The sequence below is a fragment of the Microcaecilia unicolor genome, chromosome 2 (genome assembly GCF_901765095.1).
Source record: "Microcaecilia unicolor chromosome 2, aMicUni1.1, whole genome shotgun sequence".
Lineage (NCBI taxonomy): Eukaryota > Metazoa > Chordata > Amphibia > Gymnophiona > Siphonopidae > Microcaecilia > Microcaecilia unicolor.
Window position 1 is genome coordinate 64,167,624 of NC_044032.1, and position 18,630 is coordinate 64,186,253.

Below are 18,630 nucleotides of genomic sequence, written 5' to 3' on the forward strand. Positions count from 1 at the left end.
AACAGGTAACTGAATAAGGATCAATATTAAACCAGGATTCTTAGTCAGTCCAGACGGAAAACAGGTAACTGAATAAGGATCAATATTAAACCAGGATTCTTAGTCAGTCCAGACAAGTGGAGTCAAACTACTGAACAATGAACTATAAAAACAGATGGAAAACAGGTAACTGAACAAGGTCCAAACTAACTAAACATTTAGGGGGTCTTTTACTAAGGCACGCTAGCATTTTCAGCGCATGCTAAAACACTAACGCACCTTAGTAAAAGACCCCCTCAGTCACTACCTGGATAGTGACTGGGGAGTACAGGAAATACAGCTGCTCACAGTATACAGAATATAACTGCTCACAGGGTCTCAGTAAAGAGATCTTTCTCTCCCCTCTCCCTGGCTGAGACTGGACAAAAATCCAGTATTTACAACTGAATTTGAGCTCTTAGGCCAATCAGAGCAGAGAACAAGAACAGTGCTGGGCAGACTTCTACAGTCTGTGCCTGAGAATGGCACGGACAAATCAAACTCGGGTACAAATATTTAAGATGGCCGCTGACAAGATGGTCATAGAGCTGCCGATGCTCCAGTGACCCCAACTGAGACCCAACTCCAGAAGGACCACAAGGCTGCCAAACTCATCAGCGGGGCCTGCCGCTAAACGGGGGAAATCACCAGGTTACACCGTGGGCTGCTGGCGTGAACGGTTAGGCACTGGAGCCCGATCGGAGCTCCAACCCTACCTCGTGGCTGAGACTCTGACCCAGGTGAACCCGACCCCACTCGCCCCTGAACAAAAAATCTCATCTACGGACCGAAGGACGAATGACCGAGACATCGACCAAGAGGGACCCGATCCCATCCCCGGACAAAGAACCTCGCCAGCGGAATGCTAAACGAGTGATCAAAGCTCTGATCCAGGGAAGCCGACCCCCACCCGCCCCCAGATAGAGGGCCTCACCCGCAAACCGAGGGACCTCGGACACCCCAAACAGCCCTCCCCAGCCGAGCTGACACCGGAGACGGACTGCTCCTACCAGGACCGCGGCACGACTTGATAAGCAACGGTGGGGCTCCGACAGCGGCGCATACCGAAGCCCAAAACTACAGCCAGAAGACAGCTGCCCTCCACTGCGTGGAAGACAAGGAGCGCTGGGCAGCTGACCACCCGCCACGACTGCACAGTGCAGCGAGGAAGGGAACAAAACGAACTCCGTTCCAGACTGATTGGTGCAATACACAGTCCCTCCATCATTTGTCCTCTCCTCACATTTTTATCCATGTATAGATACCTTGACACATTTAGAGCGGAAACTCAGCATAAGTAATACATGATCATCTTCTTCTGTTTTGCTAATTAGGAAAAACAAAATCTCAAGTAAGCTGCATCCCAAGTTTAGGCAAGATGCACACTGGACTCCCCTGCATGACAGCTAAAAGCTCCACGAGAACAAGTATGTGAGACAACCACTGTAGTCAAACATTTTTGAAAAGGGAAGATAATGTTTAATTTTTTAAGAAGCATCTTGAAGAACCATTATAGGTAAGACAGCAATAACATAGGAAAGAATTAACAATTAGAGTTCAGTGGAAAATTAAGGGATGGGATGGCAGGTTGCTATGAATTGCAGACAGAATCCCAAATGGGTTAAGATGTGTTGAAGCCCAAGTTACCATTTAAGCATAAAACTAAGGTTTTGATATTGAGAGACTTGCAGTATGCCCAAAATCAGCAGCCTACTTTTCTACATAGATAGGTACAGGTAAACATATAAACATCACTGTTCTTTTTCTACAAAAGCAGCTCTCATCACTTGTCTGCAAGGACCCCAGCCAGGTCTGGTCATCAGGGTGAGTGAGCTGTGGAAATGTATGATCCTATGTGCAATGTAAGAATTATTAAATGTTCAGTGCAAGTATCCTCAAAAACAGACCTGTTTGCAGACCTTACTAAAGAACTCCTGAGCTTTGAATGGATAGAATAAACAGACCAAAAAAAAAAAAAAAATAGTTTCCACAGAGAACAAGTCCCAATAGCCAAACAAAAACTCCCATGTGAGCAAGGTTGAATTCAGAAACAGGCAATACAAAACCAGACAGCTACACAAACCCTTAAACTGAGAATCTAATGTTAATAAGTGCATCACAATATACTTTCTTTTGCTTGTGCAGATGTGTATGGGATTACAGAAACTTAGTTTTCCACCCAATGAAATCACTTATTATAACTGCAAACTAAAACCAGCAATTTTCTGAACAACACAGCACAGCCACACCCAAGCAATCTTGTGAAAGACTACAAACCTTTCCATCATTGTCGAAGGAGTCAAAGAAAATGCCAACACCATTCCATGAATCAGCTGCCCCAAAAACGTTGCCATCCAAACCCTGGTGTGAAGTATACCAGATTGCCTGTCCACAAAGTAAATTACCAGTATTAGCAAACTTGAATAATCTCTTGTTATTTAAAACTATCTTCTTTCACATGTGAAAAAAGGGCTTACCAAACCATCCGCTCCAATTCTGCCTCTTCCTGTCACTCGAAATGTCACCTGAACCTCCCAATTCTCAAAGCTGGAAACACTTTTTGTCCAGACCGACCCCCGCTGGCTTTTCAAAGATGGGGTTATTCGAATCTGATCTGCACTTGGTATAGCATCTGAAAGAAAAATAATCCTTGCAATGGTCAGAGTAAAAATGCAGCATCACAACAATAGTAAAGTCTATGGCAACAGTAAAGCAGCATGTTTTGGTTGGGGAAAGGTGATGAAGCAGATCTGTGGAGTGGAGGTTCTCAAACTTTTTTTCTGTTTAGGATGTATGATAGCATTACAAAGAGGAAAGCTTTAAAAATTTCAGTGTCTGTACCAGAAACATTCTGCTCTCCCATACCCGTTGTTGTAAATATAAAAACTGCATCACCTCAGATCTTTGATCGTTAAACCAGACCTGACTGTTGATGTACTGAGTAGTTATTAGTCGGCAATTCTAGCTGTGAGGAACTAAGGCCAATACTGGTCAGACTTCTAGAGTCTGTGGCAGCACAGATTAGGATGGGCTGGAGTGGGCTTCAACAGCAGCTCCAGTAGTTGGCATGTAAGGACAGTGCCACGTGGACTTTTATGGTCTGTGTCCCAAAAATGGCAGGGAAAGATCAGGATCAACTGCCTATCTTTTATACCACATTCACTGTTAATCATCGACAATGAATATGACTGATGGGCAGTCTGGATAGAGCATTCAAGTCTTTATTTGCTGTCATCTATTATGCTCTTTAACCAGACTGCAACAGAGCAGTGTAGAAGTCTGCGGATGAAGCCAAGTTTATTAAAGGACCCAACACAGCCCCGTGCTTCAGGAAAAGACTGATGAGAATTTGAAAAGGTACAGAGAAGGGCGACGAAAACCATAAAGGGCTCTTCAGCTTGGAGAAAAGATGGTTGAGGGGAGATATGACAGAGGTCTATAAAATAATGAGCGGAGTGGAACGGGTAGACATGAATTGTTTGTTTACTCTTTCCAAAAATACTAGGACTAGGGTGCATGTGATGAAGCTATAAATTTAAAACGAATCAGAGAAACTTTTTCTTCGCTCAACATGTAATTAAACTTTGGAATTCATTGCCCGGGAACTTGGTAAAGGCGGTTAACTTAGTGGTGCTTAAAAAAAAAAAAAAGGTTTGGACAGCTTCCTAAAGGAAAATTACATAGACTATTATTAAAATGGACTTGGGGAAAATCCACTGCTTATTTCAGGGATAAGCAGCATAAAATGTATTGAGCTTTTTTGGGATCTTGCCAGCTACTTGTGACCTGGATTGGTCACTGTTGGAAACGGGATACCGAGCCTGATGGACCTTTGGTCTGTCCCAGTATGGCAATACTTATGTAGCATAAAAGTACAAAGATTAAAAATACAGTCATAACAATAAAATGTGACATGTTGTGTACATACAGAGCACTTAAATACCGAATGGAATCACAGCACAATGTATTTAACCAGAGAAAGACAATTTATTTTAGGATAAAGTATGCCAAGCAGAAGTGTTAACATCCTGTTCACTGTATTCTCTTTCATGATGGGTCATTCTATGATCCACCTGCAAGACTTCCCAGTCTGAACTCACCACACAGAGCCAAAACTACTAAACAAGCCAAATGCTGTCTCTCTGTTCAGCCAACTATAATTACTAATATCCTGCTTCTATTACCGTTTAGGAACCTAGCAGGAACTACCCATGCCATCCAGTCTGGATGTGTGCAAGCATATTTTCCTGAAGCACTGGTGTTGATTTACATTTGAAAGTGGCAATAGAAGCTGTTGTACATTTGAAAGTGGCTATTTACAGAAATGATTTGGGAGATGTTGCTAACTAGAGACCAGTGGTGTCTATACTTTTGCATGTTAAAATAGAAGGTATAGTAACAATTCATCTTATAAATTATAACACTACAATTTGTTAGATCAAAATCAACCAGGATTAAAAAAAAAAAAAAAAAAAAAAAAAGTTACTACCAAGACATTACCAGCTACAATAATTAATGCATTTAGGACATCTATGGAGTTATTGTCCACAAATTGTGCTGATGCCAATTCGATCTTTCTAGTGCATTTGATGTTGTGGAAATCTTAGATGTTTTTGGTATGGGGGTAAAGTATTAGTCTAGATTAGAGGTTTTCTTAAAAGCAGATCTTATAGTGTGAAGATGAAGGTTTTATCAGATGAATGGGCAGTGAATACTAGCGTGCCTCAGGGATTTACCTTTCTCCAATACTGTTCAATGTTTTGATATAGCCTTTAGGCTTCTATATGGATTAAGAGGGTGTTAATTTTTTTCTTATGCTGATATCCTTAAAGAAAGTACAATATAAGGATAATGTTAATATGCTGATCAATCATGGTTTATCCCTGGTTGAAAAATGGGCAAACGGTTTACACCTTAAATTGAATCGAGGTAAGACTAAATTCTTGTGACAGCACCTAATATTGATGTATCAAATATTCAGTTATGTTCTAGGTATTTGAAGGTTGAAAAAGAATTGAAAGTTCGGGGGACCATGATCAACATTTAACTTTAACACTGCCAATTATTGGTAAAAAAAAAGGTCTTAGAAATTAGTTTGGCTTAAAGCTGTTAAAGAGCCTGAGAGCCAGATGCACAAAGGTCCCGTTAAGGATCAGTCTGCGTTTCCAAATCAGTAAATATTTACCGATTTAGAAACAGAGGGATTTACAAAGAAAAATCGCATGCAAATGAGCTGCTCATTGCTTTTGCGACCCAGCTCATTTGCATGTGATATAGGGGAAGCAAGTCGGTCAGCTGAGCATGCGCAGAACAATCGCTATGCATGGCTGCTCTGCGCATGCTACAGACGGCTCTCATACACGCAGACAAGCTGTGTGTATGATAGCAGTAGATTTACCCTTTTTTTTTTTTTGGCAAACACAAAAGCACTTCTTTTGGATGGGCATACCTGTATTGCAGCTTCCTGCCTCCCGCTGCTGGGAAAGAGAGATAAAAACCTCTCTGTTTCTCTCCGCTTTTCTGTGAGGAATCAGCAGCATCAGGGCTTGGTTCCACCCCCAGCTGTTCCTGCTGCATCCTTCTATTGGCTGGCTGACATCCTAGAATGCCCATCTCCCTGAAGATGGACTCTCATTGGCTGGCTGCTATCCCAACTCCTCCTCCCTGTAGGACTTCCCTGATGACATCACTTTAGAGCTGTGAACTGATTGGATCCGAACTTCCTGGTGTCCCCCTCCAGTAATGAGTGGGCGAGACATCCCAGGCTGATTGATGCTGTCCAATTGGTTTAGCCCCTCTCTGTGTAGGGGGACACCAGGAAGTTTGGATCCAATCAGTTCACAGCTCTAAAGTGGACCAAGCCCGTTTCCCCACAGACGCTGTTTCTTTGATGGACCCTTGTGTTCCTTGCATCTTTGGTAAGTCACCATTACTTTTATGCTTTACATTTCGGTACTTCCCCCCCACCCCAATGTAATTTGAAAAAGAAACATATGGCACAGTTTTCATACACGCAAAGAAGCTGCCTGTAAGCTGGTATACTTTTTTTTTGTGCTCCATCTTCCCTGCCTTGTTTCTCCCCTTACTTGCGATAATGAAGAACCGGCAGGTCCACACCTCCTGTTAAAATTTCCACAGTAAAGGTAAGGGACTGCTTTTGTGCATTGGGTCGCAAACGGTAGTGCATCGCATTCACATTATAACAGTAATTAGCTCATTTGCATCCCGTTTGTTAGCTGCTACCGTGACAGGAAAATGGCTCAGAAAACCCTTTTGTGCATGTCCCGGTTTACTACTTGCGCGCTAAACTGGCTAGAACCAGTTTAACAACCACGTTGCTGGCTCGTTAAGTTTAGTACATCTGGTGGCCCTGACTTCTCTTTCTTTTAGTCAGCACACAGATAGGAGGTGTCTGTAATGATGTAGCCAGTTTTTACTGTTCTGGGCTCTGAATGGCTTGGAGTTTGAAATTACCCAGCCGATGATGGCTGTTGCTTCAGTTTCTGCACAGAAGGAGGAGAGAGAGCTCTTTGCTGAAGTAATGTGAACAGATATATGCCCTGATCTCCCCAGGAAGTATGCAAGTGTTTAGTTAAATGTTATAATTGATCCATATTTCAGTTTATTAGGATTTATTTACCACCTTTATGAAGGAATTCGCTCAAGGCAGTGTACAGTAAAAATAGATCAAACATGAGCAATAGGCAGTTACAGTTTGGGTTCTTCAGCTTGGAAGACAGATGGCTAAAGGGGAGATAGATTGAGGTCTACAAAATCCCGAGTAGTGTAGAACAGGTAAAAGTGAATTGATTTTTCCTGTTACCTGATATTTTTTTTTAAAGAGAATATAATTGTTCGCTCCGTTTGTCTGGAATGATAAAGAATCCTGGTGGTTTGTGTGTTGGGTCTGTGAGTGCTTTCTGGGAACTGTGGGGGGTATGGCTCCAGTAACACAGAAATCACTGGGGATAATTAGAGAGCGGGAGACTCGCCCAGAGGCAGTTATGACCCAGTCAGTGGGAGGAGGGTGCTAGTATAGAGAACAAGCGGCAGGTGCAAGCAGACCTGAGCTGTGTTGGGGATTGACCCTATAGGTGGCAGCGGGGTAAGCCCAGGCAGGTAGATAAGTGTATTTGTGCTTAACCATGGAATACCTAACCACTGTTACCACATCCTCCGACAAGGAGTTCCAGAGCTTAACTATTTGAAAAAATATTTCCTCCTCGAGCGCCCCTTAGTCTTTGTACTTTTTGAAAGAGTGAAAAATCAGTTCACTTACCCGTTCTACACTACTTGGGATTTTGTAGAGCTCAATCTATCTCCCCCTTAGCCATCTCGCTTCCAAGCTGAAGAGCCGCAACTTCTTCAGCCTTCCTCATATGAGAGGCATTCCATCCCTTTTATCATTTTGGTTGCTCTTCTTTGAACCTTTTCTAATTCTGCTATATCTTGTTTGAGATACGGCGACCAGTCATTTGACTGCACTGTACTCTGCCTGAAAGGCTTCTGCTTGATTTGCATCTGAAGGACTCCTGGCCATGACCACTGTCAATCCAGTAAAATCTGACTCAAGTGCAGATGCTAAAAGATTACAGGGCTTATAATGATCTGCTTTGGTTTTATCTGGTTTTGCACGTACATTATTGTGTGTCTAATGCTCAAAGGGATTTGGCGCTGCTTTTACCATTTGCAAAAGCAGCAACTGAAAACTAGATGCAAATATATTAAAACAAGCTCATTAGTACTAAAGTCAGCATTCCATGTGATGCACACAAAATACAAAAAAAAAAAAAGTAACCAACAAGAATTGTCCATGAACGAGCGCATATAACATCCGTCTATGACGCACGCATAGCTTTACTGTGGGTTCTCTCAAGTTACCAGACAACTGCAAAGACTGTTGGGATCAATTTCTCTCGCAAAAAAGCAGTTGCTGCCATTTATGCCCGAGCACGTGCAGACTATCTAAGATTACCGCAAGACTGTTCTACAAATATGTCAGGCACTTTCCCTTTCGAAACACATGCAGCCTTTCCACGCATCTCATTTGCATGTTGTTTCCTTTGAGCCTCAATCAATATTCCTCATTAGTAAGTTCAGCCACAGCTATTACCGATGACTTTTGTGTATCAGCCCCTCAGTCTGGAGACAGTCAGATGGTCTTGGACAAGAACAATTGTTTATGCAGCAATAGAGATGGGGAGAAGAATATCCAAGATATCATCATGACATTCTTGTGGTTGGCCACAATTACAATAGGGTAGATTTCAAGGCCACTTCCGATAAGAAGAGTGCTTTTTTAATACATTGGCTTGGGGAACATCCACTATTTCTGGGATAAGCAGCATAAAACGTTTTGTACATTTTGGGGATCTTGCCAGGTATTTGTGACCTGGATTGGCCATGTTTGGGATGTTGGGCGTGATGGACCTTTGGTCTGACCCAGTTTGGCAATACTTATCTACTTATGACATTGAGCTCATCAAAAACATCAACTTCAGTGTCACAATAACCACAGTGTGTGCACCGACACATCAACGACAGATTACCACTGCCTTGCAGCTGCTGCCAGTGTGAGACAATCCGATACGAACAGAGATTGTATAATCTCTAACTTAAGGTCTGTGATCACTAATCCAGCTGGGATACTCAAGTGGCTTTTGCCCATAAGGGGTGTGTCTCATTCCATCTGATTTCTGTTCATTTTATTATCTTAAGTGCTTGTATTAGGGACATATATCAGTCCTAAACTTTTAATCTGTTTACACATTGTTTTCCCACTTTACCTTTGTAAATAAATTATTTTCTATTTGGCTCCTTGTAGTCCAAGTGAATAATAAGATGGAATTTATTATAGAATTTTATGTATGCGACTTGGAAACCACCTAGAATTGTATGATAGAACAGTTTTAAAAAATTTTAAATGAATACAAATTCTGAATTCTAGGACCTCTATTAGACATGCTTATTCCCCTAGAATTAATGCCACTATTTACATGTCCCCCTGGAAGTCGGGGGGGGGGGGGGGGGGTCATAGTTGTATACCCACAGGAAGAAAAGATGCTTTGATGTATACAGAAGATATGGCCAGCAGAAAAAAGAAAATGACGACGACTTTGCATAACTTTCTGACAAGAGCTCATTTAGAGTGCGGTGTACAGTCCTGGAGAGCGCATCTTCAAAAAGAAATAAACAGGATGGACCCGATATTGACCACAGGAGTTATCCTGGCTAACTCCTTCAGTCGGCGCTGAGCCCAGGCATCAAATGCCGGGCTGATTCCGGTGAACAGCACTGAATATCTGGTTTATTTTTGGAAGGTTCAAATTTAACCGGTTAAGCCGATATTCAGCGCTGGCCAGTTAAATCTGAACCGGCCAAAGACAGGCCTGATATTCACACAGCCAAATATGGCTGCCAAACGTACACTGAAAAATTGGCAGATAGCTGGTTATATCACTTGATATAACCAGCTATCCATTAGCTGTGAGTTTTCAGTGGGTCATGGCTGGCCATATCCTGATAAAAATTCACATATAGCCAATTATGATGCATTTAACCAGACAGGTGCCGATCCTGGCCAGTTAAATGCTTTTGAACATCGGGGGGGGGGGGGGGGGGGGGGGGGGGAGTTGTAATTTGTCCAGAGGTCAATGGTCTTCACCATAAAAGTATTTAGTGACAAGACATATAGCTCTGAATAACTATACTTACATAGTATATGATGGCAGAAAAAGACCTGCACGGTCCATCCAGTCTGCCCAACAAGATAAACGCCTATGTGCTACTTTCTGTGTATACCTTGGATCTGTCATTTTCAGGGCTCAGACCGTAGAAGTCTGCCCAGCACTACCCCCGCCTCTGCCACCCAACCTCGGCTAAGATTCTGAGGATCCGTTCCTTCTGAACAGGATTCCTCTATGTTTATCCCACGCATGTTTGAAATCCGCTACCATTTTCATCTCCACCACCTCCTGCGGGAGGGTAAAGTATCCACCACTCTCTCCGTGAAAAAATACTTCCTGACATTTTTGACTTTGGGAAAAGATTTTTGACTTTGGGAAAAAAGAGTGACAGATATGCCACAGATGTACTTAAATGTCTGTCATAAATGCACAGATGTAGGCCTCTTAACTGAAAGGAAGTTCTAAAATGAGGGGCATAAAGCAAATGAAAGTACAAGTGAAACAACCAGCAGAGGAGTTGGAGATGAGGACTGTATCTGAAAACACGGGGCAAGCATCGAAGATCCAAGACAAAGGAGGAGATTATAGAGCTTAGTAGTTGGTATGGATGGGCAGACTACATAAACTCAAAAGAACCAAAACTAATTAAAAAAAAATCTATAGCCCAGCTAGTCATACAAAAAGTGGGGGATACGCACTCCAAAATTTTACATTCATGGGTTCTTGCACACACTTAGTACAAGAAATTCCATCATCTTGATCATCAATACAATAAAACTTTTCCTTTTCTTAACATTAGCTGGGCAGACTAGATAGCCATATGGTCTTTACCTGCCATTATTTTCTATGCTTCTATTTGTATAAAGCATAAACTATATACATGGTAACAATCTGCTGTGTGAACTCACTCATCATAGTGTGTACACAGTCAGATGTATTCTTAGTTTTGCAATAACTCATTAAAGCAAGCCAGAATTTGAGAGCAACATACAATACAGGTCTGGTGAACAGCAAACCAAATACATCCTGTCAGCATAAAAGTCATATGCGCTGGACCTTGCTCCTAGTTAGGCTCTCGTTTCTGAAAACTAATTCCAAACTGAAACTGGCTATCATTTGCACGATTTCAAATAAGAAAATGTGCAATGTAGTGCACATATGCACCTCAGTAACACATCACCAAGATAGAAAATCCTATGTTCATCCTCAACAACATATTCTGCACGTCAAAGGCGCACCTAGCACTATAAAGCGACTGGTAAGAGCGGGCCTTCCCCAGTATACGCTGTAGTACCAGAACTTCATAAGCAGCACTGTACTGTTAACAGCACCAAAAAAAAAAAGCCAATAGCAAACCGGTATCACTCTGAGATTGTAAGAGACAGAGGGCTTTGGACCCAAGGGCTGATGGCGTGGCCACCAGCACAAAACTCCTGCAACGAAAAAAAAAGGGGGCAAAACTCGAGCACAGAAGGCAGTGACCAGTCAGTACTAATCTCTACAAGCGGGAGGTCATGCAGGATACCCACATACAAACAAACAAAATGCACCCGGTTGCAGAAACAGCCCTAATAGCTAGAACTCAATGTACCAACCATCCCCGAGACGGTCTCGCGCTTTGTGAACACATGAATGGACCACAGAGCTGGGGGGGATACTTACTGCCCGTGTGCACCCAGAAGGGCACAGTACCGTCGCTCTGAACTAGATGCGGTCCTTTGAAGCTGTACTTGTACTCAAATCGACGATGCGGCGGGGACGCAGGCGCGCTACCGTCCGCAGCAGCGCCGAACCGGCATGGGGAGAATAGAAGCAGGAGTGGAAGCAGCAGACACTCTACGGACAGAAGCCGACCAGCCGCTGCAGCGAACAGAGCCACACGCGCCGCCATCTTTACTCTGCTGACGTACACTTCGCTAGTTCGCTGGAGCCAGAGGCGGAGCCAAGTGAGCGGCCACGCTGTCTGGCTGATAAAGGGGGAAAAAAAAGCCGAGGACACAGCCAACAGGGCGCCCGTTGATTGGTCGCGGTGGAAGAGCAGCGGGTGAGGAGGCGGGAGAGGGCGGTGAGAGGTGCACGTGGCGAGTAGAGTCCGGAGCACTGGCTGTGACGTCACTTATAGTTGCGTGCGGAAGAAGAGTTGGTTTTTGCAATGCTACCCGGGGTGGAGTGGTGATGGCCCGCTTGACACCTTGTTCCCGTCCATTAGGCGAGAGGCTGTGTGACCTAGGGCGGCAGCGTTTAGGAGGGCAGAATTAGCTGCAGTCAAAACAGTAAGCCCTGTCCTGACAAGCACAGTAGCTTACAGATCCATCAGTGCCAACTTTTAGTTGCAAAAGAGCTGATGTCTAATTTTGCGTTTTCATAGAATTGTTGTATGACAAGTCTTGGTTAGGTTTTCAGCCCATCCACGGTGAATATACATGAGATAAATTTGCAAGCAATACCGTCATTGTATTTTATTTATTTTTATTTTGTTTTACACTTTTTTTTTTTAGTAGTAGCTCAAGGTGAGTTACATAACATTCGGGTACACTGGGTATGCAAACCTATTCTACTACGTACTCATTGTGGATGCCCAGAAAACCTAACTTTGGCCCAGATGCTCAAAACTCCGGTGCTGTACTGAACAGTGCCAGAGAAATACCGCTGGAACAGAACACTAGAAAAACTCCTTAATGTTCCAAGCTAATGAGATGCAAATATAGGCGTGCTCAATTCTGTGGGAGGATAGTGTCTGGCACATGCGCTCAAGAGCTCTTGAGTGCATGCCCAGAACTTCAGAGGGTGGAGGGAAGGAGGAGGAAGAAGTGGTGGTTGCTCAGTGGTGTAATGCCTACCTGAAGCAGGGCCCTGATGTGAAGTGGGGGAATGTATGCTTTACAATCACTCTGTGCTGCCTATCTTCTGCCAGTCATTCTGTTGAAGGAAAAGCTCTGCATCCATTTTCCTGTCCCCATCTCCACAGCACCGTTCTCAGCCTTGGCTCCTCCCCTATGGTGCAGCTTTGGCCTTTGCTTGGTCAGTCTAGTGTTAAGGTTTTCTCTGGTGTTGGGGATTTTACCATTGCTCGGAGTTTAGGGTTTACAGCGGAAAGAGCACCCTTGTTTGGTGCGCTGTTCACTGAGCATTGGGGAGGAATAGCAAATGACCTCATGAGGATGCATTTGTATACTCATTGCACTGTTCCTTCCCACGTGCCGGACCGCTGAATATTCTGTAGTGGCACTAATGGATTCTAGCGCACACATTTACTTTTGAGCATTGGGGTTTTAGCTTAGTGTGTCCTGAGGACTGGGTTGGGAACCCCTGTTGTAGGGTGATCATGATTGTAGAATTTAATAATCAAAATCTTGGGGGGAGGGAAGCTGGTGGTCAAGGGCCCTGAAAATTAATTGAGAGGAATATGTCTGAAAGTTTTCAGGTGCTCAGTATTCTTGCACTGACCTGCCTGCCGCAAGTTATCCATTTCCAAGAGGGAGGGGAGAGTACAGATGCATGTTGTAGGAGCTCTCCCACTACAAGACAATAATTCGATTTAAAATTGGCGACTGGAAACTCAAGAGAATAAAACCTTTTTTCCCAAGAAACATCTTCCGTACCCTAGTACAGTCATTAGTAATAAGTCATCTGGACTATTGTAACACTTTGTATGCAGGCTGTAAAGAACAGACCATCAAAAAACTCCAGACAGCCCAGAACACCGCAGCCAGACTCATCTTTGGAAAAACTAAATACGTGAGGGCAAAACCTCTAAGAGAGAAACTACATTGGCTACCACTCAAGGAACGAATCGAGTTCAAGATCTGCACAACCATCCACAAAATCATCCACGCAGACGCCCCACTTTATATGTTAAACCTAGTGGACTTACCACCTAGAAATGCCAAAAGATCGGCCCGCAAATTCCTCAATCTAAACTTCCCCAGCTGTAAAGGAATTAAATACAAACAGTCATACGCTACTACTTTTGTGTATAAAAGCACACAGATCTGGAACGCACTACCCACGGCCCTGAAAAATATAGACAATCTAACCAACTTTCGCAAATCTTTGAAGAAACACCTCTTCAACAAAGTCTACGAAAGACTTCCTTAATAAACCATTCCTTAAATTCTCACAACACCTTTCTAGCACCTTGCATCTAATTCATTTAATCTCAGTTTAAATATTTAAATTCAAGTAATGACCTTGCATCTTATTCATTTACTTTCAGCTTAAGTATCTAAGACCATGTAATGACTATATCATAACAACACTCTGTAAGCCACATTGAGCCTGCAAAAAGGTGGGATAATGTGGGGTACAAATGCAATAAATAATAATAATAATAATTTATTCTGATTTTCACCTTCACTTAATGCTAATCATCTCCTTAATTAGAATGGCTGAGAACAAATCTGCAAAAACTGATTCTCAATTCACTATTTCCTCCAGTCTCAAGAGACATAAAACGACTCCTCTTACACCAGACAAAATTGCTGACAAACATAGAGACAAAACACAGGGTCTTATTTTAACTGAAATACAAACATTGAAGATCAGTATGAAACATGTACGGTATCTTCAATAAAGTCTTTTTGGATATTATACTGATGATCTGGCTTGTTTTCCACGTTGGATTTTGCAGATCGGTTGCCTTGTTGTTTTCTGATACAAACGTTGAAGGAAATACTGAAGACTCAGCTGAATCTAACTAGAGACATGCAAAGAGAAATAGAAAATCTCAACACTACATTTCAGTCTGAAAAGAGACCAAGCGATTTCACAAATCTCAAAACATACTGAAGACATTAAAAAATAACTCCAATAGAAGATCAGACATCAACATCTTAGGTCTGCCAGAATCCTCGGAAGGTTCTGATATGATTTCTTTTTTACCGGCTCAGATACTGAACACTCTTGACCTCTCCTTTGCTACAGCCCTAGAAATTGAAAGAGCCCACTGGGTTCCCTCAAGGCTACTGAAAGGTAATAAGTATCTGAGGCCTTTGGTAGTTAGAATACTCAAATTCCAACAACAGACATAGGAACATAAGAATAGTTATAATGGATCAGACCAATTGTCCATCTAGCCCGTATCCTGCTTCCAGCAGTGGCCAATCCAGGTCACAAATACCTGACAGAAACCCAGTTAGTAGCAACATTCTATCTCAATAACAGACTATAGAATTTTCCTCCAGTAACTTCAAACCTTTTTTTTTCAACTCAGGTATGCTAACTTCTGTTTCCAGCACTATCCCCACCTCCCAACCACCAGCCCTGCCTCCCACTGCCGGCTAAGCTTCTGGGGATCCCTTCCTAAGAGCTTTCTTAGCCATTAGAAAAGAGGCCCTAGCAATAGGAGCTTCTTTTTACCTCAATTATCCCTGCAAATGTGTAATAAAATACTTAGGGCTGAAATATATCTTCTTCAATCCAGAACAATTAAGAGTTTTTGTTAATTCAAAAAAGTTGGGCGTACCTTGATATCTGAGATTGAGTTTTTGAATTGTAAAAAGGTCTGTTGCTAAGCGTGTTAACTAAAGAGGATCCAAGTACGTGGAGAACTCAATAGATCCCACGGGGCAGCAAACAGAGATAAAAGAAGTTGGAAAAGTAAACCAGGCTTGTCCAAAGAACTGGGACCAAACAAATAATTAATAATAAAATCAACACAGTTTATTAATGTTTCCTTAGAAATGACTCGACACAACGTTATGTTTATATGGATATAGCTTACTTATTATTTTTTGTATGATATTCTTCATGATATAAATCTTCAGTGATACCGTTTCTCTTTTTGACTATTGTCACTCTTATTTTTACTTTATCTTTGTTTTAAGTTTGTTTTACTGCTGGATTCTGAATCAACTGGAACTGGAGCAGTAAGACTCATAGAAGGTTGCAAGCGACATGACCACACCACACCATTTTTTCAAAAACTTCATTGGCTTCCAGTACAGTACAGGGCTAAATTTAAAACTCTATGTTTGATCTTCAAGGCCCTGAAAGGAAATGGCCCTGAGTATCTGAAGAATAGGATGATCCTCCATACACCGCAAAGGACACTAAGGTCCTCCCAAGGACATTCACTACACCCTCTCCAAAAGACATTACACGATGTGATACCCACAAGCGAGCCTTCTCCGGAGTAGTCCCCACACTGTGGAATGCATTGCCTGAAAGGCTCCGCTTAACACAAGACTATCTCTACTTCAGGAAGCAGGTGAAAGCTTGGATCTTCAACCAAGCCTTTAATGGAAGTAATAACTAACTTGTTAGTCTCACTCACACACACACAAGGATTGACTCGGGCTGCACATACTGCAGCGGGACATGTTTATCCACTCCTACCCTAGCTGAGGTAATATTTAACCATCTCTCTGACCTCATGTGCAACTTTCTTCAAATCAATCACCTTACTTTCTAATTCTTCCTACTTTCTTACTCATCTATATGTTACAACTTTGCCTTACCCCTCGCTACCAGTTATAATGTTCTAGTACATATTGAGGTGTATTTTCAAAGCACTTAGACTTACAAAGTTCCATAGGTTACAATGTAGCTTTGTAAGTCTAAGTGCTTTGAAAATGAGTCCCATTGTGTTGTCATTGCAAGTAGTATACCATGATACATACTTTGTATTGTTGCTGAAATATTTTTTACTGTTCTAATTGCCTACTGCTCATGTTTGATCTATTCTTACTGTACACCGCCTTGAGTGAATTCCTTCAAAAAGGCGGTAAATAAATCCTAATAAATAAAAATAGATAAATAAAATTTTGTTTGCTAGTCCTGGGATCTTGGCTGAGGCAGATGTAGAGCATCTAAGAAAAGAGGATTCATGCCATGCCCTCTGTCGCACTCTGCCGCGCCCCCTGTCATACCCCTTCCCGCTCCCTGTCACTTTGAACCCCCAAAGAAAGCTAGATTCCCCTTGCTCCCCCCCCCCCATGTAGATCCCCTCCCCAATTTTCCAGCCTCCCTCCACCCACTTGACTCCATTCACTACCCCTCCCCTCACCTCCTTTACATTAGTGTGGTGCCCTGGTGGTCTAGTGACCTCTTCGGGCCAGGAAAGAGCCCCCTCTTTCCTGCTTGGTGCGTCTGCAGACTTTCTCCCGGTGCTGATTCAAAATGGCTGCCGAGAGTTCAAGTAGTGACCTTGCAAGACTTCTGTGGAAGTCTCACGAGGTTGCTGCTTGAGCTGGGCTCCTCTTATTAAGTTGTTTCTGCAGGTTTTCAGAAACTCAGAGATATTTGGTGCTTCAAAGGTTGAGAAACACTTGATTAAGCCATTGTACCACAGTGTGTCAGTAGAAGCAGACAGACAATGGAGAGAGGCAAGTTAGCCGGCTGAGAAAAGGAGTATGGAAAGAACTTTAAATTGAAGCTGTTGATCCTACTGGGTAGTTGTGGTTCTGGGAGGTGCTGATTTTTTCTTCCATGTATAGGTAGACGATCGGTGTGACAAGAATTTGGTGTGAACTGAAATCTGTACCAATGAATCCTCTATGTTTCTGTCTGTTGGATTATTTTTGTGTCATCATGTAAATTATTCAGCATTAGAAACTGTTGAAACAGTTTGAGAGTGTGAAAAGAGAGTGAGCAAGTGCACACTCACAGAACCTGCCTCCTCTCCCATCTCACTCCTCTAGCATCCATCAGCATCAGTACCATACTCCCATCTCTGTCCCCTGCATCTGTTGACATTAACCCCCTTGTCCTAATCCTAGCATCAGCCCCTTTTGCCTAGCCTCAGCATTAGCCCTCTTCTAGCCCCAGCATCAGCCCCTTCTTTCTAGCTTCAACATCAGCCCCTTCCACTTAGTCCCAGCATTAGCTCTCTTCTAGCCCCAGCATCAGCCCCTTTCACCTAGCCTCAGCATTAGCCCTCTTCTAGCCCCAGCATCAGCAGCGAGATGTGCATGTAAATATTTAAGACTGCCAATTAGCTTCAGTAAGTGGTTGTTAGCACCTAATTATTGACATTTCTGAACTCATTAGTCTATTTGTGCATGCATCTCTGATGTGCACAAAGCTGAGCGCAGAAATTTAGGCATGAAATATAGAATCCAGGGGATAGTGCTTGCTTTTCTTAAAAGCAGTTAGCTTAGCAGGGTTTTAAAAGGGTTTAGATAATTTCTTAAAAGAAAAATCCATAAACCATTATTAAGATGGACTTGGAAACATCCATTGTTTATTTCTAGAGTAAGCAGCATAAAATCATTTTTACTGTTCTGGGATTTTTCCAGGTACTTGTTACCTGGATTGGCTACTGTTGGAAACAGGATACAGGGCTTGATGGACTATTCGGTCTGTCCCAGTATATTCTTATGTAGTACATTCTGTCCCCCTAATTCTATAAATGTGGGCCCCCAACTTTATGTTTAGTGTGCTAATTTGGACATCCAATTTATAGAATAGGGTTGCATGTGCAGCTTAATTTAATAATTGGCTGTTAACTGGAGTTAATAGCAAATTGTAACCTGCAATGAGAAAAGGTATGAAAATTGGGGTATGTGATTTATTTATACCACAGGATAGGGGGATATCAACTGCATAATCTTGCCAAATTTCAGCCTCAGGTATGGACTAATTATGTCTTTAAAAAATGAGAAACATTTATCAATAAAAAAAGTAATTAACCCCAGAAATCACATACCCCACTTTAAGTACCTGTAGTATTTAGGCTGTAGAACATCAAAGTTATGAAAACAATTGCATAGTCACATTCTCTTGACCCTATAGTACACAAAATTTTCAAACATGAAAGTTGCCCAGATATACCTTTCCAACCTTTTATAGCCTTTATCTCTGTTATTTGTAACTCTTCTTTTGGTACCTTTTCACTCAACAGGTCACAATTATTGGCTTAAATTGGTATTAATTGGCACCATTTGGCAGTTGTGCATGCAACTGACCTTAGTCGCTATTATAGAAC

The 18,630-nt window shown here is 42.4% G+C and overlaps 1 protein-coding gene across 2 annotated transcripts in view; it reads right to left on the reverse strand.

Moving 5' to 3' along the window:
- The window catches only part of LMAN1 (lectin, mannose binding 1), a 59,892-nt gene extending 48,267 nt beyond the window's left edge, over positions 1-11,625 (reverse strand). For both annotated transcript variants that reach the window (XM_030192997.1, XM_030192996.1), the window contains exons 1-3: positions 11,367-11,625; positions 2,496-2,650; positions 2,296-2,403 (exon numbers count right to left, since the gene is read on the reverse strand). In XM_030192997.1, coding sequence (XP_030048857.1) covers positions 2,296-2,403; positions 2,496-2,650; positions 11,367-11,595 — 492 coding nt within the window. In that variant the 5' untranslated portion in view covers positions 11,596-11,625. The remainder of the gene's footprint in view (positions 1-2,295; positions 2,404-2,495; positions 2,651-11,366) is intronic.
- Positions 11,626-18,630: the final 7,005 nt, after the last annotated feature.